Below are 21,609 nucleotides of genomic sequence, written 5' to 3'. Positions count from 1 at the left end.
AGGGAACAACACTGTAGAAATATCCTGATGGGAGAAGAAATGATGAAACACAATAGTAGCTCTTGATTCTGCTGCTGTGGACGCTCTTGTGCCTTACCCTCCAGGGGCCGGTCTCAGTCGCCCTCGTCCTTCATCCCTTACATCTACTCTGTGCTCGCTCGCTTCTCAAAACACATCAGAGGAAAGAGAACAAGGAGCTTCCATTTATCTCTTTTGACAAACACACTCACAGAAGGGGCAACTGCAGAGGATGCAGAAACAGTAACAGGCATGAAGTCTTATTCAGTAAAGGTGTGAGGATACATGCATCCTCTCATCTCTGGTGTTGTGTGTGCTCATGCCTGTTCATTACTGGGTACTCTGGATCTACATTTCCCATTGGGATTATAAGGATATTGGACAGAGATGACAGGCTCCAGTGCACACAGAACCACAGCGGTGAAGAAAAAAGAACCAGGGGAGTTACATGTCTTTTCCTTATTTCCTTTTCCTACAGACCATGTTCACAGTCACATACATGCTTGGATCACAGTGCAGTGGATTCACCTGACTGTGCCAAGAAACACGCTTCAGAGAGAATGAATGAAAACAAACAGAGAGTCAGGGCAAAATAAGAATCCAAAAATATATATTTATGTTTATATTTATATATATTTATATATTTACGAGGTATGTATCCACAAAAAAAGAAAACACCCAAAATTTCAAAATAGGCAGTCTGTGTTTTTCCAAATGCGTCCTTGCTTGCGATGCCTTAAGCAAATATTCATATTAATAGTAATATTAATTAAAAATTAAAAAAATAAAACTGGGAAGCTTTGCTGTCCAACAGCCCTGCTCTTGTGTCAAATATGGTAGTCCGGTTCTCTGAGACCAGAATCTCCACCAGTGGGAGTCCAAAAGCACCAAGGTGGTGCTGGTGTCAGACTGCTGCACTCCAAAAAAGAAAAACAGATTGCAAACCTCAAATCACAAAGTCCCAAGAGAAAACCTTTCACTTCATTGGTGGGAAAAAAAAAAAATACAAACAAGAGAACGCCGCCTAACTGTCGATTTCCCAACGACCGCCGTCTCAGAGTCTCCAAGACTAGACTGTTGAGGCTGGGTTGAGGTGGTGGGTGGGAGGTGAGGGGAAGCCAGCCACAGGTACAAGAAAGGTGTCTTTGTGCAACAAAACAAGCCTCGAGATTAATGAAAACAAGAAACTAAAGAACCGATGGCAGGCGTCCTCCCGACGATTGTTAGGTAGGCTGGCAGTAGGGGAATCTCTCTCCTCTGTAGTCATGCTAGGTACTGCTGCATTGCCGTCTTCGCCCTGGGAGAGAGACAGAAATGCTCAGAAATGGAATAAGTGTCTGATGAGAGTGCCCTTTGTTTTCTGATTTTGTTGTGTTTGGCCCACCTGTCACTGAGGTTGGGGTCAGAGGCCTGGCTGAGTTTGTGCAGGATGTCCACAAATCCCATCTCCCTCAGCTTGTCCTGACGCTCTTGAGAACCTGATAACACATTATAGCAGAGAGAAGATATCCACTCATTCCCAGATCTGCAAACATCAGCTTTGGTCTAATGGGAATGAATATATTCAGGTGTTCAGAGGTCCAAAAAGGGAATGAAAGGCTTCGTCATTTAAGCATTTAGTAAACCTTAAACTAAGTGTTTTGTAGACAACATTTTGCGTCTAAAACATGCAGCTCAGTATCACCCACAGAATATCACCCAGGGAAAGACTCTTGTTTTGAAAGACCAAACTTCAGCTTTCCTCACATCCCTCTCCCCCCTGCCTTGACCCGGCCTCTCTTTATTCCTCCTTCCACTTTTGTGGTGTGCCCCTTACCGTCCTCCTCGTTCCAGATAAGGTTGGAGATGCAGAAGGTGGCAGCGATCTGCAGTTTTACATTCGAATGCCCCTGAGGGAAGAACAAAAGTCAGAAAAGTTACAAGTGAGGAAAAGCAGAGAACCAACACAGGGTGTCTTACTACGAAAAAACAAAACACAACCAACAGTGTCGTCTTCAGTTGGTACAACATACAGTCTGCTGCCAGTGTGGTCCCAGCAGTGCAGGGGGAGCAGCAGAGGGTCATTATGCGTGCTGCACCAACATTTGATGTGATCCACAGAGAACAAGGATGAGCTACAGTAGATGGTGTTATATACGGTACCATGTAGTATTTAATTTTCTGCAGCATGTCGTCATTGGTCGTGATGAGCTCCTTGGCTGTGTTGCCGTCAGCGATGTTGGCTAAGATGCACAGTGTCTGACAAATAAGAAAAGTGAGTTACATGAGTGCAGTTACCTGAACATTTTGTTCTTCTAAATCTAAGATGCCAAATGATCCTCTCTGAAGTGCTTCCAGCTCCACCACAACACCACTGAACATGCCTAATTGAACAAAGACTGACCCCAGGCGAACAGCCTGTAATCATATCTGCAGAATGTTAAAACTACTCTGCAGTGCAGGTTTTTTATGCAGCTGTGGGATGAACTCTGCATGAAAAGCCTTTGTAAGCATGATGCACAGGGGGTGCTCACCTGCTCTTTGACCTCTATACTGTGCTCTGCTTCCAGGATGAGGGTCACTGCCTGCATGATCTGCTTCCCATGAGAACTCATGATCTGGTCAATGTGCTGACGACATGAGAGTCAAGAGTGGACAGTAAGCAGGACAGAATCAGTATGCGTGCTGTATTTAGAATTTCTGGCAAATTTATGCAAATTCAGCAGATCAGTAAGATAAGTAAGAAAGCACGGAGTGGTCAAGGTGGTGGCAAGGTCACATGTCATAAAAGCCCCCATGGGAGACATCTCTCAGTTCATATGATAAATAAATAAACATATCAAAGTCTGAGTCTCACTATTAGTCACCAATACTCCTGGAACAGTCAACTCTGTTCATTCACGACTATAAATTCATGATTTCTCCAAAAGATTGTCCAAACACTATTGACACAAGACAACTCCCATGTAACAGTACGTTAAAAATGCTTTAAGTCTTTAATCATGCTTGTGTGTGTGTGTGTGTGTGTGTGTCTCACTGGGCGTGTTGACAGCAGATTGCGCAGCAGGCCGAGGGTCTTCATCAGCACGTTGGTGTCGGGGTCTGATAGCAGGCGGAACAACTGTTCTGTACCCAAACACCGAACAATCTCCACCTTTACCTTCTGATCAGCCTGGAACGCCATGTTCTGAGCACACAAACACATTTTGTACTGAAATGAGTTCAGAATTAAGAAGAATCAATGGATCTACGTTATCATTTTCTATCACACGGGTTTGTTAAATATTCAATCCTGATGGGTCAAATAAGGTATTGTACCGCCTGCTATTTCTGTATAACACACTGTTGCTATGGACACAGTTCTGATAGCAGAAGCAATAAAATCATTGTAACATGAATTACTTTAAAATATTGATTTCTTTGGTATGAAGCTGTGCAATAAGTAGCGAGCCGGTCATTATCACAAAACAATCGCTCCTTCGTGTCGAGGTCCTGCATCACCCTGTCCCCTCTTTCTGCAACCACTTATATAAAACTTTAAACACAACTGATCTCAGGTGTTTCACAGTGCAAAGAAAAAAACAAGAGGAAGAGAAAGAGTTTCTTTGGAATCAAACATTTACACTCCTGGAAAGCACACATTCAATACACTTGCCAGGTTTTTGATGGTTGCAAGAAGCCTACAGGTATAAAATCCTTTTCTTACCATCAGGGCCCAGATCCCATTGACCCTCAGTGCAGGGCTGTCACTCTGGGTCAGACTGCATAGTAATTCAATGACCCCTGACTCCAGGATGGGCTGCAGATCAACACAAACAAATGGTCTCAATATTACAATAATAAAATCTATCCTTTGTTATGTTACTGAGCAATGTTGTGCGTATGTGTACCTCTTTGCTGGGAGAGAACTCCAGCAGGAGATTGCATAGTGTAGAGGAAGCCATCACCAGGACTTCATCTGGGGCGTTCTGCAACAGCTACATCCAACAGCAACACCACGCGTTAGTCAGTATGTTTATCTATTGTCACATTCACACGCATGCACACGTCCAGCCTCAGAGCAGCTTCACTGCATGCAGCCAGGAAAACGTCCTTACTAGATTTGTTTCCTTCAAACCCCACTGACCTTCATGAGGGGTTTCCACACCGCGTGGTCATGGAAGCTGGTCCTCAGCTGCTGCACCGAGCGTGAAAGACTGTGAAGACACCTGGAAGGAACAGACACACATACACAAAATGTAACATGTTAACAGTTTGGTGTGACACACACATCATCCATTTTATCCCTGAAGCCTAAAGAGTAAACAGGCGAATGGATACCATAGGGCTAACTGTGTATAGAGAATAAGAATCAGCTTTATTGGCCAAGCATGTGAACACATACAAGGAATTTGACTCCAAGAAACAGGTACATTGTTAAAAAACATCCTGTTAACTAATGTCTTCTGATGTAGCTTAGACATTCAGAGGGAGGGGGGACAGCACAGCACAGTCTGAACACACAGTCTGTCATTTCTGACACTCTGTCACTCAATTAAAACAAAGTACTATGTGAAGTAGCGTGGGATCATGGGAGTTGTTCTCCTCACCACCACTGTGTGACGTGACGCAGGCAGAAGTCATGGTCATGGGTTTATGTATTAAAGTTTAATTCACGCTACATCTAGCTTCATTCTATTGAAATAGCCAAAAGCAATGCTAGCCGACATAGCGTTAACTTGTTCATTTGCTTTAGAAGAGACTTAATGTGGTGAATTCATTCGTGGGCTAGCCCAGCGCAGTCATCCATGGTCAAAAGAATCACACTAACAATAACTTTATGAGTGAGTTGAACATTGTTGTAACATTATAATGTCACTGTGCACGTTAGCTTGGTGGCTGCCGTGGGCCCCGTGTCGTAGAATCACATCGTACTACATCAGATTGATGTCAGATCAATACATCAGGTCTTTACTGGATCACTGTGTTGCACATTTAATAAAACAGGGCTGTTGTGGTGCAGAAAAAGCTGTATTACTGTATTGTATAATTTACTGACAGTGTGTGATTTACATTAGGGGCAAAAAGGATATGACATCACTGACAGGCGACCAAATGAAACGTACCTTCAATTTGAATAAAAATACAGATTCCTCTGGGTTTGACCATTGTCGGAAACATTTAGAATAAATGTAAATACACTACTCAACTAAAGTATAATTATATTTATTCTGAAGCTGGGGAGGCAGTTTCCTGGAGAAGATGCTAACATTACAGTTAGCAGGAGGCTAAAGCAGAAGTCTAACCTTCTCTCAGACCACTTGAACCTTCATACCTGACAGCTGCCAAACGGACTTTAATGCTGGATTCTGATAGACCGCTGACTATCCTGTCCATCATGTTCTCCGTCTCTGTGATCTGAAAATAAACGGGGCGGGTAGATTAGAATATACTGCAAACATGTATGTACGTGCATCATCATTTATGCAAATAAAACACAGCCATGAAACGGTCACCTTTTTGCGGATGTCTTCGTCGTTGGAGCCTAGTGAGGCGTAAAGTTTGAAAGCAGCTTGTCTCAGTTCGTGAGCATGCTTCAAGTCATGGTCCAGCTGCAAATGAGAGTGGGCAGAAAGGGAAGTGGTGCATAATGTCAACAGGTGACAGAACTTTAGAAAATGTTTTAATAAGAATCAAAGTTTAAGGCATGTTTTCACTTTCATCATGGCCATCACTTATTAGTTGCTGGGAAACAAGAGCCTTTATGATGCCTTTATTATGATAGCATCACCAGACTAACCAATGTGCTGTCTGGACATCTGAGGAAAATATCTACTCCAGTAAAAACGAGCCTTTAAACTGCCTTATAAAGAATATACAGTATAATTGTGATTATCAGTTTTGGCGTCACTGTTGATGGTCCAGACTGAAATATCTCACCAACTATTAGATGGATTGCAATGAAGGTTTGTGCAGACATTCATATTCCCCAAAGAACTACTGTATTTGGTGATCCCCTGACCTTTGTGGCTCTGACTGACATACGAGTCATTTCTATCAGCCTCACCTGCTCAGCACTAGCACTTAGCTCAAAGCACAGCCTCACAGTGCTGCTAGTATGGTAGACTCTTAGGACTCACAGGACTAACACAGACATTAAACAGCTTTCCTTTTAACCTGGCTAAAACAATGTCACATGACAAGGGCCTGCTCAGGCTCGCTGACCCACCCTCTTGATGTCAGTGATGGCAGACACAGAGCTGGGGTATTTGAAATAGTCGGCCAGCATGGCCACCAGGTGGTCAGTGGTGCTCGCGATCCTCTGCAGTTCCACGTCGGGCTCCATCAGGTAGGCCAGCGTCTCTGCACCCTCCACCCTCTCCTCGAGCAAATGCTCTTTACTGCACATGCGCACAAGGCACGGCAGGGTCTGGGTGGAAAACAAGAAGTCACATGCACATTAAACAGAGAAAAGCCAATTACATGACATAATAATGATAATGAACAGAGGAGCAGTTGCAGGGGCCTCAGAAAAGCCTGACCTTTAGAACTATGCAGTCGTCATCTGTCCTAATGGCACCTGCTCGACACATATACGTTAGACTGGGACAGAAGGACAAAAGGGTCACATTCAAAGAGACAATAGACAAGACATATAGTCATATTTTAAATAACTATGGTTTTCTGTGACTCACCATTTGGCCGCTGTTAGCTGCATGTCAATGGGTTGATCCCTTTGCATCATTCTGACAAATACCTGAGAGAGCAGCTCACCATCCACCAGAACTGACAACAAAACGTAGACAAACTGGGTTGAAAAGTGAAGCTCATGTGAAGAGAGAGAAGAGAAGAGAAGAGACTCACCATTCACTAGTGTCATGGAGACCTGAGTGTTCTCATAGGCCAGGACTGAGAAACACCTTAACGCCTGCATCCGAACCTGGAGACACACAGCGGTACAGAAAAACTTAGTAGTGTGTGTGATCCAGTCGGGTAAGTACGTAAACATTCACAGAGAGACAGCAATATACCTTATAGGAGGGTGAGATAAGTAGAGGGGCAATATTCTGGATGGCGCCATGGTTGAAAAGAACCGTCTGGTGCTCCGGGGTCTGGACACAACAAACATCCAATCAACAGTGAATCTACACCTTCAAGTGTGATGGACGCCACTGTGTTTGTGTGTCAACAAATACCAATAAATACCTTACAACAGTGGGAGAAGATCTGTGTGATGTACTCCTGGGTTCTCTGTGAGCGGCTCAGTAGAGACATGAGGTGGGGAATCACAGTGGGGTCCTTAAAAAAAACAAAACAAAACATATACAAATATATCTTAAAAATAGGAATAACACTTGCTATTACAGTCAACTCCACTAAGCTGACACTATCTGAAGCATCAATATCAGCGCTAAAGCAGCTTGTGAACACCTGCACTCTACATGAGCTTGTTTCAAAGGCAACAACAAACATTTGCACTTTATGCATTTAAATTGGTGGCTGTGGCTCAGAGGCAGGGTGAAGATCAGCAATCCAATCCCCGGCTCGTCCAGTCCGCGTGCCAAAGTGTCCTTGAACCCCAACGTGCTCCTGAAGCAGCTTCAGTGTGTGAAAGAACAGTCTCCTCCAACTTAGATTCCTCCTGAATGAATGATGTGTGAATGGGTGAATGAGGATGTGATGTAAAAGAGCTTTGAGCGGTCGAAATGACGAGAAAGACGCTCCACTGCTGCAGCGTCCATCATAGGTTCTCCATAGTTTTGTCAGATATAAATATGCAGGATAAATGTATATTTATCTGCAGTGTTGTGTTTAGGACATGCTACTATATTAATGAATGAATTTATTTCATGTTCACATGAATGCAATTATTACAGTTATGGGTATATTACTAAAATTATAGATGACTAATTTTACAATCATATTGGTGCTCATGTATACAGAAGACAGAACACACACAAGACAACCTACAGTATAGAGCAGCTGCACAGGGGTGACTGGACTGATGAAGACCGTTCTGAGGCATCGAAGACAAGCTTCAATGAAGATCAGGTCTGGACACAGGAGACCTGCAAGCACAAGCACAGGTGCTGTATAGGTCTGTGTGCAAGTCATTGAAGAAGTTGTCCTCTGCGGAAAGCATTTGCATGCATGAGTATGTGTGCGTGGATCAACCTTGAAGAAGGGCGGGGATGATGTGACAGTCCACCAGGGACTTGATGTTGTTCTCGGTGCCCATGGCGAGGCTGCCCAGCACCACGGCACACTCTGTCCGTAGCTCCAGACTGGACGAGCTCTGCTGCAGCAGGTATAGTAACCTGAAACCAATGAACACACACACTGAAGCCAGTTCACTGCGGTGGGGGATGCTAAGGAACCTGTGAGGGGCACGGTGGATGACGCTAGTAAGATAATCTCTTGTGCTCTAACATTTGGCCACCTATTGAACAAAAGCACATTATGTACTACCAGAGGCATTTCTGTATCTTGAGTGCACTTTAAATTGGGATGTAGTGGAAGGGGGAAGGTGTGCAGAGACTTACCTGGGCACAGCTCCCAGGACGATCAGATTGGCCTTCTGCTTGTTGTTTCCTATAACAGCATTCTTCATGTCACTGAGGCCAGACATACACACAAGATGAGGACCCTTCTTGGCAATGAGCCCATTCATTTGTATTGACTGCATTTTGTTTAACATGCAGTGTTTTCTTCTGCTCTGCAAGTGGCCCAGATGATATCAAATAGCAGGTAAGTGAGGCTTGTGGAAAAGTACAGCTGTAGCAGACAGTCAAGTCTGTCAGATGCTCAGCTAGTGGAGCGCTACAAGCCGTAACCAGAGCTAGTTTCTTTAGAAGTTAAAAATAACGATGAAACAGTCGCTGTAGCTGAGACAGAGAGTGAGAGTTAGAGTGAGAGCAGGAGAGAGTTATGAAGTCACACTGAAGAGTGAAATGCATTTTGAAATAGACTGTTGCATGAAAGCCTGTGCATGTAAACACAGAGGTCACGCTCACTCAGGAACACCACCAGCCAGCAGTTATGTTTTCTACAGAATAAAGGTTATTTATGATAAATAAAAGAAGTGCTTTTATTTGCAAATGTAATCATTAACCTGTGAATTCAGTGTTGACATAATGGAAGAGTGTGGACTTAATTCAACCAATGCATTTCAGCACAGAACCTTTATCAGGGTTTATAAAGAGAAGAGGTCCACGCTCTTTCATTAAACTGGCTGGGGGAACAGCGGCAATCCCCGCTCTGCAAAATGCTGTTAGCCACCTAACTAAGGATGGCTGGCGTTTACTGAAACAGAATGAATTCACACTCTGTAGGTCTTTTCTTTTGCACTAGGAAAGACAAGATGAATATATATATATATATATATATATGAAGCGCCGCTGGACTTACATGACTCCCTGCAGCACTTTCTGTGGGTCTGGGTCAAACAGTCTGTCAACATAATGGCGACTAGTGGCAGTAACTTCCTGCATGAGGACAAATATAACAGAGAGATTAGTAACAAAATTCACTGGTATTCATTTTCCATCCAGCTACTTGCTTGACAGACTGCATCTTTCTGAGGTCCTCTCTCTCTCTCTCCGACACACAAACATAAACACTAGCAAATAAAATTTTAGCATGACCATTTTACCATTGTATCTAACAACAAACTAAAGTCAACAAAAGCAGACCATGTGCCTGTATGACGAGGTTGGCTTCATGCTGAAAAACAGCAAGCTGTTAAAGAACTTGAATTATTTGAAAGAACAACAATTACTCACAATTTTAGATAATAGATTTTTTGGGTTATTTAACCAAAATAAAAGCTTTTCAATTGCTTGCAAACACCGACAGACACAGGCATGCACACGGGCACATACAGCAGCATCCATGGCAGGGCCCTTTCAGAGCTGTCCTGGCACCCCGGGGCTTCATGTCACACTAGAAAACTTTGTTTATATCATTGACGGCTTTAACTAGAACTTTCCACATGACCCCAGAGGATCAAACCCGAGCCAGCGGACAACACGCTGCTCAGCACATCCTCCTCCGCCTTTACGTGACATTTAACAGCTTCACTCTCCGTACAAATCACTCAGAATACAAATATAAACTGTGAGACATACTGAAGCTGTGTCCTTTCTGCATGTACCTGTCGTGGGGGGTCAACTTTAACCAAGACACACCTAATAGCCTCTGTCACCCCGTTTACTAGAATAGATTGCCCTGCCATAGTAATTGCTAGACTCTCTACTGCCAACAGAGCTGATTTCACCCAGTCGAAAACTCCTCCAGAGGAGGACTTAACGCTGTGTTAGCTTCGCTAGCTTGACCGTGTGCTTGTGTTTAGCCAACGGTTCTTGGAGCACATAACCTAGCTAGCTTAACAACGCTAACTTTGCTATTGTAATTAGCAAGCCGCAGTGGTCAGATAATATCGGGTGGTTGGAATAAAAAGCTCATCCCTACAACTAATTTTCCATTGTACATTATACTGTATTTTAAAGGCGTTTGCATATTTTCAAAGCGAACAGTGCTGACAGTAGTCTCGCTCTTAGCAGTTAGCTGCTAACTCACTCCGACTGACACTGACAGGCACACCGTTTGATTTGGTTTCATTAGCGCGCCGACGGGGCGAACGGGCGCATCAATCGCACGCGTCCCTCGATATGTTCGGAGCGTTCCCGCCCGTCCGGGTGAGGTCAGAGTACAAAACGCTCCCACCATCAGCTACGTAGGCGGACCGTTACAGCGCTACATGTTGCAAAGCCTTTAAGTTAGCTTGCAGGCTAACAGGAGACGTAAACCTTCACAGCCCGACGGCTCCTAGCTGCTTCATATGACTGGTCGACTAACGGCAGCCGCTCGCTGTCGGGGTGTGCGTGCTGGAGATGTGACGGTGCTACTTGAAACCGTGAGAGTGACACTTACAGACAGCACACTGATGCGGAGAGGGGCCTCCAACAAGCACGCCATCTCTCTTCCCCCGATCGAGCGCCCCAATCGGCGCAGCACTTTGCAGACACTCCGCCCCCCAGAGCAGCTGTGAGCGGCTTTAAAAAGTAACTGCGGCTAAATCACGCAGCTCCTCGCTAGCGTTGGGTTGAAAAATAGATAGTGATATCCCGTTTTGCGCTCGGCTGTGGGCATTAGCGGCAGCTCTAGGAGGGAAACTAACACAGCTAACTTGGCGAGCTGTCTGTCAGACGGTGGATTTGTCAATGAAGTAAATGTTGTTTATAACTGTGACGTAGTGATGTCTCCTTGAACCAGATTCGTCACACTTACTTCCTCACTCTCACATGAGTCACGGACACAAAATAAACACAGAAATGAAGACGATGTCACGGGTACCAATTCTAACTATATGTTTTCTGAGCAACGCACGAACACAAAATGCTGAATTATGTCCATGTTTGGTGGAATCTGCTGCTAAAAATCCAAAATGGTGTCCACAAGTCGGCGGCGTTCTGCGCATGCGCACTTAGTCCCGGACCCGAGGTGGGAAAATTCACCCTGTCTTTGCTAACCTGCAACGTAAACATGGTTTTCAGAGAAAGTTTGTGACTTGACGCAGCAGTGAAGGGGACATACACACTCCAGTTATCCGTTCATCACCGTAAGTACTCAGGTTGGTCTTCCTGTTGTGTTAGTTACTCAGAAATAAGGCTCGCTGTCCGGTCGTTAGGATACATTAGATTGTCTACGTACCTTGGCTAGCTGTCACACGTGCTGTTTAGTGGCTAATTATAGCAGCATTTCTAGTTTCCAAGTGTAAATATCCTATAGTGTAAATATTTATTTCATCACAGCCATATATTTATATATATATTTATTTTGCTATTGCTATTTTTTCTTTTACTATTGCTTCTTTTCACTCTCCCTGTTCTATTGTTGCTGCTGTAACATGAGAATTTCCCCCTATGGGGGATCAAATAAAGAAAAGTTTAAGTCTAAAGTCTAAGTCTAAGTCTAGACTTAGACTCTAGGTGTGTTGTAACCGGATATAATGACACAGAATAACAAAGGTAGCAACATTCATTGTGCCTGCAAGTTTCAAAGCTTTAAAACCTCCACAGACATCAGACTAACTGTGCTTCATGTTTAAAGTGTTAAAAGTAGTCCAATACAGTCCCTCCAGGTTGGCTTTCATTTCACTGCCACAGCCACAAGGTGTGTCCTCTCTGTCTGCACCTGTCCTCACCTGTAGCAGTAATTACAGTCCCTTTCTTCCTCAGGAGTTGATCAAAAGTCAGCTGGACTTGTTGAAGGGACTTGAAGACGTTAACGTCTTCAAGTCCCTTCAACAAGTCCAGTTGACTTTTGCTCAACTCCTAAGCAATAACTCTGACCTGGATGACTGACTTGCTCAAACTTAACATTGTGTTGTCCCACCTATTCACTTAAAACCATGATGGTGAAAGGAGTGGCATCGTCAGTGTTTTATTTGTGTCCCTACAGATCACCAAAAGGTTATTTGCAAAGGATCAGCGTCAGTGTGTGGACGCCGACGGCTCCTAATTAGGCACAAAACACAGGCCAGTTCTCACTCTGATTTTCTCTCTGGGGTTCCTCAGCTGACCGCTCTGTGCAGCATGAAGATCGCAGTCGAGGGCTGTTGCCACGGGGAGCTGGACAAGATCTACGAGACAATCGGCTATCTGGAGAAGAAGGAGGAGGTAAAAGTGGACCTGCTGCTTTGCTGCGGAGACTTCCAAGCTGTACGAAATGAAGGAGACATGAAGTGCATGGCGGTACCAGCCAAGTACAGACTGATGCAGACCTTCTACAAGTCAGTTCTTTGTTGTTGCTGCTGTTGTTATTTCAAGTGCAACAAGTGAATGAGAGCATCTAAACCTTTAATGTTACTGTCTTTGTTGTAGATACTATTCTGGGGAGAAGAAGGCTCCGGTCCTGACCATCTTCATCGGAGGAAACCACGAGGCCTCCAACCACCTGCAGGAGCTGCCGTATGGAGGCTGGGTAGCACCCAACATTTATTATCTGGGTAGGGACGTGCAGACGGTGGATGTGATTATTCAGTCTACGCCTCCATTGCTTCATTCCCAGACCTGACTTGACCATATTTCTCTAGGGTATGCTGGTGTTGTTCGCTACAAAGGGATCAGAATTGGTGGCTTATCTGGTATCTTCAAATCCCACGACTACAGAAAGGGTGATCTTTTTTTTCTTTGACTGTCTCAGTGGTTAAAGTGAAAGTGCACTACGCAGTTTATTTACAAGAAATGTGTGTTCATCAAGGTCACCATGAATTCCCGCCATACAATCCTGATACGCTGCGAAGTGTATACCACATCCGAAATATTGAGGTGTTCAAACTAAAACAGGTAAATACTGTCAGTTATACTTGTTCTCTTGCAAACAGCTCTGTCTGACTGTCTGTCTGACTGTCTGTCTGACTGTCTGTCTGACTGTCTGACTGTCTGTCTAAACAATGTATATTGATTCATATTCATGAATGTTTATTTCCACCTAGATTCAGATGCCCATGGACATTTTCATGAGCCATGACTGGCCGCGCGGTATCTATTACTATGGAAGTACGGGGGAGTTGTTGCGAAAGAAGAAGTTTCTGCGTCAGGAAGTTGAGTCCAACACACTGGGAAGTCCTGCTGCTGAGGAGCTCCTGGCTCACCTCCAGCCCAGCTACTGGTTCTCTGCACACCTTCATGTAAAGTTCGCTGCCGTTATGCAGCATCCGGTGAGAGTGTACTGCTGTTGATGTCCGTCAGCGCTGACACATTTCAGATACATTTGAATAATTCCAGTTACCGAGCTGATGCACCATTGCATTACACCAAGTGAGTGAATTCTCTTGTCTTTAGGCTAAAGGTAATGCTGCTCCACGTGTAACCAAATTCCTCTCCCTGGACAAATGTCTACCCTACAGGGAATTCTTGCAGGTGAGGGGAAAGTTTTGTTGTTGGATATTCAAAGGTCACTGTCACAGGAGGGCTGATTTTGTGTCTGTGTCTGTGTGTGTTGCAGATTGTGGATGTTCCAGAGAGACCAGGTTCATCTGAGGGTCTCGAGTATGATCCAGAGTGGCTGGCTATCCTGAAGGCCACCAACAGTCTGCAAAGGGTCACTCCTCACCCCTGGAACCCCCCAGAGAATAATGGCTTGCACGAACGGTACACAGATATTTAGACATAAAATAAGAGGCAGAGCAAACGCTGTCAGTGGAAAGGTGACCATCCAAGTAGAAGTGTTCATGTTTAAAAAGTCTGCTGACAACCAAAGTACATCACAGTCAGGCAGCATGTCATAATCCCAGCTGAACCTATTTGTTTTTAGAAATTAGGCAGGTTAAAGCTTGGCAAAATGAAACGGCTTGAACAAGAGCAGCGTGTTTTCCTCTGGGCCTCTGCTCTCACTGGGCCAAAGGCTTAAATACTTTAGCTTTGCAGTTTGTTTAAACATAAAGGCACAGCTGTTGGGCTTTGAGGTTTGGTTCATGAGGTCTTGTATAACATGGATTATCTGTAACCGTCAGGTGGGACTTCAGAGCTTCAGAAGCAGCTATGATGGAGATGGTAGAGGATCTCAGCGGTGAACTTGGCATTCCAGACAACTTTAGCCAGACTGTGCCACCCTATGACCCCAACAAGCCCCAGCCGCACGCCGCCCCCAGCTGTAACACCAACCCACAGACGACCGAGCTCTGTGCCACGCTAGGTCTCACAGACATATACGCCCAGGCAGGCCAGGGAGCTGGTGAGTCGGCCAGAGTTCAGGGCAGTACTGGAGGGGAGGAGGATGATGAAGATGGGCATAGTGAAGGAAGTGCGGACGAGCCCAGCGAGTACCCGACCGACACGTCAGGACTGTCGAGTTCATACAACCCTGATGAGATCACGATAGAGGACGAGTGGGAGGAGGAGGAGGAGGGGGGAAAGGAGGAGGTTCAAGGCAGGGCTGAGGTAGATAAGCTCTCTGCTGTTCCCGTAGGTGAAATCCACACCCCCAGCCGCATGGTTCTGCCCGAACCCAAATCTGATTTGTCACCCGGTCACCTGTCCCACCTAATGAACCTGCCACCTCCCTCCCACTCCACTCCAGCAGCAGCCCGCTGTCAGTCTGCAGCGGAGAGGGGAGGACACGGCGAGGGCGATGATGAGGACGCTGCCGCTGTACGGATCCTAAAACGTACCAGCGATGAGACTGGCTGTCCTGGCAGTGGAGGCACAACTCCCAGAATCAAACGCAGAAACCAGCTCATCTATGCCAAAGTGGAGGATGATGAGGGTGAGGATTAGAGGTCAGGGTGGGATAATAAGGCAAGAGGTGTGGACTCATTCGTCACAGACTACAAATCTCCATCGGTTTGTAATATGTGGTGTTGAGTTATGCATCGATCTGTCTGCCTTTTATGCAGATACTGACACGAGCTGTACAAAGCAGACGCTTTAGTAAAACACCCTAAAAACACGTACACGACATAGAAGCATTCAGGTTCTGGAGGAAGCTAGTTCTAGCCATGGAAATGTGGTCTCTTTTTGTTAAAATCTGATTTTAGGAAGCATTTTAGGAAGTAGAGTTTTGAGTTTTGTGTAAAGTTTTTTTTTTTTTTATACATGTACTTTTAAGAATGGTCACAAGCAAAGAGGCTGGAAAATTTAAAGATCCTTTTTTTCTTTAAAGAATCAAAGACATCATTGTACAGCCACTTGGCAAACTCCAAAGGAATGAATAAAATGTGGCTGTTAATGTCTTTTGTTTCACTTATCTGAGGCACAAGGCAAGTGCGACAAAAGCAATCGGCGTTCTGCACTCAGAGAGCCATTCACAGCTTTATTGAACACTTTACATATTCAAGGTGCAGATGAAAAATCTTGTTTTAATCACATTTGTCATCCTCATTGCACAGAACACTGAACCTAGTTGTGATCACTGAAGAATGAAGAGGTGAATGTTGTATATAATGTGTATAGAAGGAGCCGTTAGTGTCCTGGGGGAGGAACACGTCAGTTTAGCCTTTCTGCAGCACTAATGGCAAACAGCACTGTACTTCACTCTTTCTTTGATAATTACCATTTCCCCATAGTTTCAGCAAAATGCCTAATATGCATGATAGTGATTCTGAAAGTAAAACAAAACACAAGATTTTTCCTGGACACCAACGTTTGTTTAAACCAACAACATTTTTTAAATGATCCGGTCCAGGTTCACGTGTGTGCTCTGCTGAAATCAGACAATAATAGATAACATACAGTGTATTCAACAAGATCTCTTTACATCCATACAAAGCCAATACAGTATATAGCCTAATGACAGGGTGCTGATGCTATTGGTTTATAGTACAAGCCAATGTCAGGGAAGGGGATTTCTTGCTCTTTGCCTACGAAACACACAGTTGAAGAAAGCCCCAAACGTGACTCACAGAACAAGAAAACTGGGAATAGGCACTTTTTTTGTGTTTTCATCAATTCCTTCATTTTCTTCAGCCAAACCTTGTAGAGCAACCAGGCACACAACTCTGTTTTTAGATCATCATATTAAGTGAAATGAGTCAGTAAAACCATTTAAGATCGCTATGGTTTCGTGTTCGAGGGGCACGTTAAACACAAGAGGGGCAGATTTCTCTACAGGGCGTGGAACACATTCTTATATTTCTTATCGTCCTGCCAATCATTTCATCTGGACTACTCCAATTAGGCCCATCACTCACTGTGGTACCTGAACACAAGTGTTATTATGCCGTCTATTCAAAACAGGGACCTAGTAGGTCTTGTATTTGATGCAATACTATTTTTTTGGCGGAACATGTTCTCTGCTACAGACATGTAATTAGTTAGTGCTAACAGTGTCCTGCTCACTCAAAGCAATATTAAAGTCATGTGAGTCCATGTCAGGTCTGTAATGCTGCTGTATGTGTGTGCTATACAGCCCACAGTGATAAACAGTTTTCCTTAGGAGCACTCAAGCAAGCAACCCAAAATGTTCAAAGAACACTGCAATTCAGCAACCTTTCATAAAACAAGCAAGTCTGCATCGATAAGAAACACAATGTAAAACCATCACCTGGTGAAGACGATGTTTGTAGAAGTTTGCCTCATGTCATGTGAGTGGAAGCAGCGTCACTACCAGCAGGCAGGAGGCGTCAAAACACTGGACAATAAATACACACAAACTTAATGGTGGGGAAACTGTGCCATGGGCCTCATCTAGTGTGGGTCTGGGCAGTGCCAGAGACACAGGGGAAGGCCAGGCAGGACACGGGGGGGGGATTACAAACACTGGGATCATTCCAGTGGTACAATATGAGGCATTATTCACACCGGGATGCGACTGATTCAGGACTAGGAGGCAGCAAAGCAAGCAGGCAGCAGCAAGTAGAAGAAAGCAGTCACAAACTAACCATGTGGCTTCTTTAGTTTATGTCCTGACCGTTCTTTTCTCCGTCCCCTTCTCGGTCACTTGCCAGCGCGTGCTGCTCATTTTGTGCATGTTTACGCAATCAGGGCTGTGGCTGAAGTGATGCAAGGCAGAATGAAAACGAAAGAAAATTCACAATTAGTGCTAAATACTACAACAGGCTTGACACTGTCTTCCACGTTCTTTATCTTCCTCCTCTTGGTGTCAGTCTTCACTTGACGTCCCCATGTGATTTACAGATGCAGAACCTCAGCTGTTGGTCAAGAGACACAGGTGTCAGGCGTAGTGTCCTTCTCCTCCACCTCTGCTTGCTCTTCCTTTCCTCTTATTCTCTCCTTTGAATTTTGTCTCTGAATTTCTGTCTGCTTGGACAAGAGGATGAATGGAGGGTAAGGGGGCTGTAGGACACTGGGTCTCCCCACATCAGGCCCACCCCTGTAAGTTGGTTGAAGCAGACAGGATGGCTGAAGGGCTGTGGTGGTATGAAGGGTGGGGGTACTGGTGGGAGTCGGGGAGGTCTAGTTCCCACCGCAGCAGGCTCGGCTGGAGTGGGCGTCTGGGTCCTGAAGGTTGACTCCCCGGTGTCGCGCTGCATGTGTCGGGTTCTGGGTGTCTGTTTTTGGCATTTTCTTAGCTGCATTAAGACAAAGTGAAATATTTTAACACTGTCTACCACATACAGTATACCCACCGAGAAGCATTCTCACTATCTTGTTTTATTCAGGAGAGAACAACAGAGATGTTTTTGACATTTTTTTGAAATCCCTGAATTGTCAACTGCATTTAGACCCTCAGAAAATAAGTCCACATAGTGGATGAGCAATCATGGGATACATGTGCTTCATTTTTTTCTTCATCAATGTACGTTATTTCCTTTCAGGAAGAAATACTGGAAAATGTATTTCATATTTCAATAGCTAGGCATCCTTTCAAAGATTTTCATTAAAGTCTGTGACCAAGTGTTTGGCATAGGCTGCTTAGTAACAGGCACACTGGACCGGACAGTGGTTCCTAAGGCCTAAATCTCTCCTCCTGAAATAAAAGTGTCTCTTTATGCTCAGCGGCTTACCGATGGCCAGGAAGAGCTCATTGACGTTCATGGCTGTCTTGGCAGAGGTCTCCATAAAGAGCAAGCCGGTGTCTTCAGCATATGTCTGGGCTTCCTGTCTCACACAGCACACAAACAAGTACGACGTCAGTAGTAATCAGAAAGACTACAATCACTAAAAAAGCTGAATGAAAAGGAGTTGAAGTGTTTCTATCTACATGCAGCAGGCACTCAGTAGAGCACATTACACAAATCTCTGAGCTGTCAAGCGCAGCCTCCACAACAGCAGTTTGTTTTCTAGCCCAGATTTTCTCACTAAATTGTTCTTGAATGCAAGATTGTCGGGCGACAGCTGACTCAGCAGGACCTTTCCACCAGTATCTGAATGAAACCAAACATTATGCACGGCAAAATGTGTCCTAGATACGGATGCCTCAACTATTTGATCAGCAGACCCTTGTGCTGTTCTCAGGGCTGGTTAGTCACGGATTACATGTAATCATTATTACAAAACCAGTAACCAAGCCATTAACTCGCATACGGGGTTCCTCAGCCAGGTCTCTGGGGGAAAGAGAACAGTGTTAAATCAAGATGGAGGGTTCATACAGCAGCGGTGCCTCCATTCCTGACAACATCACACTGGCACAAAAGAAGAGCTCCTACGGGAGATTTGATCAACTGTTGAAAGTCGAATATGCAAAATGAATTTGACTTGCATTGAAAATATTTTCAGCTGTTTGAAGACTAAAAAGAATATTTGTGACTGCGTCCATTTTTTTTTTTTTAGTATAGTCAAATATGTTTGATTTTGAGGTAATCCAAAAATATTCAGATTAGATTACATCTTTTTGTAATCCATTGAATTCACTGATTACAAAAGTTGACATGTACTTTGTATTCAGAGTAAACTGACCCTGCCCTGTCTATTTCTAGCCTTTTTTAACTACTGTGCACAGAAGCATCGGCCTGATTCCCACAGTTAGCCATATGTGTACAGGTGCTGTTCATGGTCCACTACAATGTAATGAAAAGAACTGCAAGGAAGAAGAGTGTGTCTGTTACATTGCATTGGTGAAGCCCTTCAGCACCACAAACCACAGCAGCCATACACAGGACTGTGGCTGCTTGTGCCAGTGATATTTATCCATTCATAGCCACAGCAGTGACTACCATCCAGCTACAGGGACGAGGTACGTTCTGATTTCGTCTGGCTACGGCCCACAAACAGGAGCTGGTCAGGAGTGTGTTACCTCATACTCTACTAGTCTCCTCTCTGCCAGGTCAGCTTTGTTCCCAGCCAGGGCAATAACAATGTTAGGACTGGCCTGCCTCTGCAGCTCCTTCACCCAAGCCTTGGCTCTCTCAAACGTCTCCTGCACAAACACAGCACTGAGGTCAGATAAGCCACCGACACATGGAAATACCAGGCAAACGGACAGGTGATTAATGAATAGCGTGCGTGAATAGCACATCAACATAGGAGTATTTTCATCAGTGAAAAGGTAAAGCACAGAGCTAGGCAGTATACCTCTACAACATTAGTACATCAGATTGTTTTTATCATTTGATATGGTGATCCGTAGGTTCAGACCTTCAAGGGCATGCTACAGTTACTTTATCTGAAGGAAAGGAGCCATGAATCTGTGACAAACACTTCAGCCATAATTATTACCCAGAATAATATTTAGGACACAAATGTGTAACAGATGAGTAAATCTGCTCATACTGTACCGGCTTGGTGATGTCAAAGACCACGATAGCGGCCTGAGCACCACGGTAGTACATAGGAGCCAGGCTATGGTATCGCTCTTGTCCTGCGGTGTCCCAGATCTCAAACTTCACTGTGGTGTCGTCCAGGCACACCGACTGAGCCAGGAACGCAGCTGAACATGAGGGGAAAGTCATGGGTTACAAGGTGGGTACACACACACACACACACACACACACACACACACACACACACACACACAGTGCACACAGCTCCCAGTCTTCACCTCCGATGGTTGTCTCCTGGAACTCATCGAATTGTCCCTTGACAAAACGCAGCACCAGGCTGGACTTGCCCACAGCCATGTCACCCAGGAGCACCAGCTTGAACTGGCAGATCTTGGTCTGAGGCAGAGTGCCGTTGGAGCGGCCTCCACTCCCTCTGGAGCTCATACTGGCCAGCGTAGGAGATGGTGGGGGGGCCGGGCCTCCTCCCTGGACCAGGGGAACTTGCGCTGCCTTCTAACCAGAGTGTAGTTTAGTCTCACCGGCGGTGTCTTGACCTCCCTGCACTCCTTCTTGTGTCTGCATGAAGAAGTGAAAGGTTTGGCTTTGGTGCAGGATTACATCACGTCTTATCTCATATGCACTGTACGCCTTAGTGGTTAGATAGGTGGGGGTGGGTGATGGTCTGACATGTCTGAGGGATACCAAGACACAGGTTTGCATTGCTTTACGTTCACCAGGCCTGGTTGTCTACTTACTTCCCCCCACATTTACTTCTCTGTCTGTCTCAAGGCAGCAAAGGCCTCTTCCACTGCACCTTATTGTTCTACAGGGAAGGGTGGAGATTTCCTTGGCATGAAACCAACCACAAGTTTGCACTACGGCTGCATTTCTCTCCCAGCCTGAAGCCTCTCTGCTCTGTGTTCAGTGAATCCATGTTTCAGAGTAATGTCCGCTGCCAGCTGTGGTCCATGATCCCTGCAGGGAAACTTGAGCCTACCGGGGATGCAGCACTGTCTGCCCCCCCCCCCTCATAGACACACACACACACAACAAAGCTCAACATCCGTCACTGCTGCTAAGTGGTCATTGTAAAAAAGCCTGAGTGAACCCTGAGCTTCGCTCAGTGAGGTGTCCGGACGGAGGGCTCCCACAGTAGATGAGATCACATCTCCAGCCCTCATCCTGCGCTGTGTGCTAACGGGACATCGCTCAGGTCGGACGAGACGGAACTGAATCAAAGCTCTATATTTCGACGCCCAGCCGAACATACCCGTCCTACCCGAACAACACCCGGCTACTGAGAGGAGAACAGAAAGCATTTACCGTGTATACTGTGGTTTCAGCAGCGCGGGTACCGCAGGCTTAACTGTTGACAATCAGCTGGTTAAAGAAAATGTGAACGCTTCCTGTAAAGTGGCGCATGCGCACTGAGTGCCGCATTGTCACTCGCGTGAAGAAGAACCGCATTC

At 45.2% G+C, this 21,609-nt stretch overlaps 3 protein-coding genes across 3 annotated transcripts; 1 reads left to right on the top strand and 2 right to left on the bottom strand.

Annotated features, from left to right (window-relative positions):
* Positions 1–611: 611 nt before the first annotated feature.
* On the bottom strand, positions 612–11,166 carry armc8 (armadillo repeat containing 8). Its single transcript, XM_070838243.1, has 22 exons — positions 10,909–11,166; positions 9,385–9,461; positions 8,520–8,591; positions 8,152–8,294; positions 7,948–8,045; positions 7,183–7,275; positions 7,008–7,088; positions 6,841–6,916; positions 6,672–6,762; positions 6,519–6,579; positions 6,206–6,406; positions 5,493–5,588; positions 5,312–5,394; positions 4,124–4,205; positions 3,888–3,974; positions 3,704–3,796; positions 3,035–3,184; positions 2,532–2,627; positions 2,161–2,256; positions 1,835–1,907; positions 1,403–1,496; positions 612–1,315 (listed from the first exon to the last, which is right to left on the bottom strand). The coding sequence occupies exons 1-22, from the start codon at positions 10,951–10,953 to the stop codon at positions 1,282–1,284; spliced, it is 2,022 nt and encodes a 673-aa protein (XP_070694344.1). The 5' UTR covers positions 10,954–11,166; the 3' UTR covers positions 612–1,281.
* A 314-nt stretch (positions 11,167–11,480) lies between these two features.
* dbr1 (debranching RNA lariats 1) lies at positions 11,481–15,794 on the top strand. Its single transcript, XM_070837813.1, has 9 exons — positions 11,481–11,596; positions 12,555–12,769; positions 12,861–12,985; positions 13,073–13,153; positions 13,240–13,325; positions 13,475–13,699; positions 13,824–13,901; positions 13,987–14,132; positions 14,495–15,794. Exons 2-9 carry the CDS (start codon positions 12,573–12,575, stop codon positions 15,255–15,257), a joined length of 1,701 nt encoding a protein of 566 aa, XP_070693914.1. The 5' UTR covers positions 11,481–11,596; positions 12,555–12,572; the 3' UTR covers positions 15,258–15,794.
* Positions 15,780–21,521, bottom strand: rab5b (RAB5B, member RAS oncogene family). Its single transcript, XM_070837814.1, has 6 exons — positions 21,464–21,521; positions 20,419–20,716; positions 20,156–20,307; positions 19,675–19,797; positions 18,446–18,539; positions 15,780–18,010 (listed from the first exon to the last, which is right to left on the bottom strand). Exons 2-6 carry the CDS (start codon positions 20,582–20,584, stop codon positions 17,895–17,897), a joined length of 651 nt encoding a protein of 216 aa, XP_070693915.1. The 5' UTR covers positions 20,585–20,716; positions 21,464–21,521; the 3' UTR covers positions 15,780–17,894.
* Between the last annotated feature and the right edge of the window lie 88 nt (positions 21,522–21,609).

This window comes from Pempheris klunzingeri, chromosome 10, assembly GCF_042242105.1.
Source record: "Pempheris klunzingeri isolate RE-2024b chromosome 10, fPemKlu1.hap1, whole genome shotgun sequence".
Taxonomy (NCBI): Eukaryota; Metazoa; Chordata; class Actinopteri; order Acropomatiformes; family Pempheridae; genus Pempheris; species Pempheris klunzingeri.
This window is presented reverse-complemented; position numbering and strand designations above follow the sequence as displayed.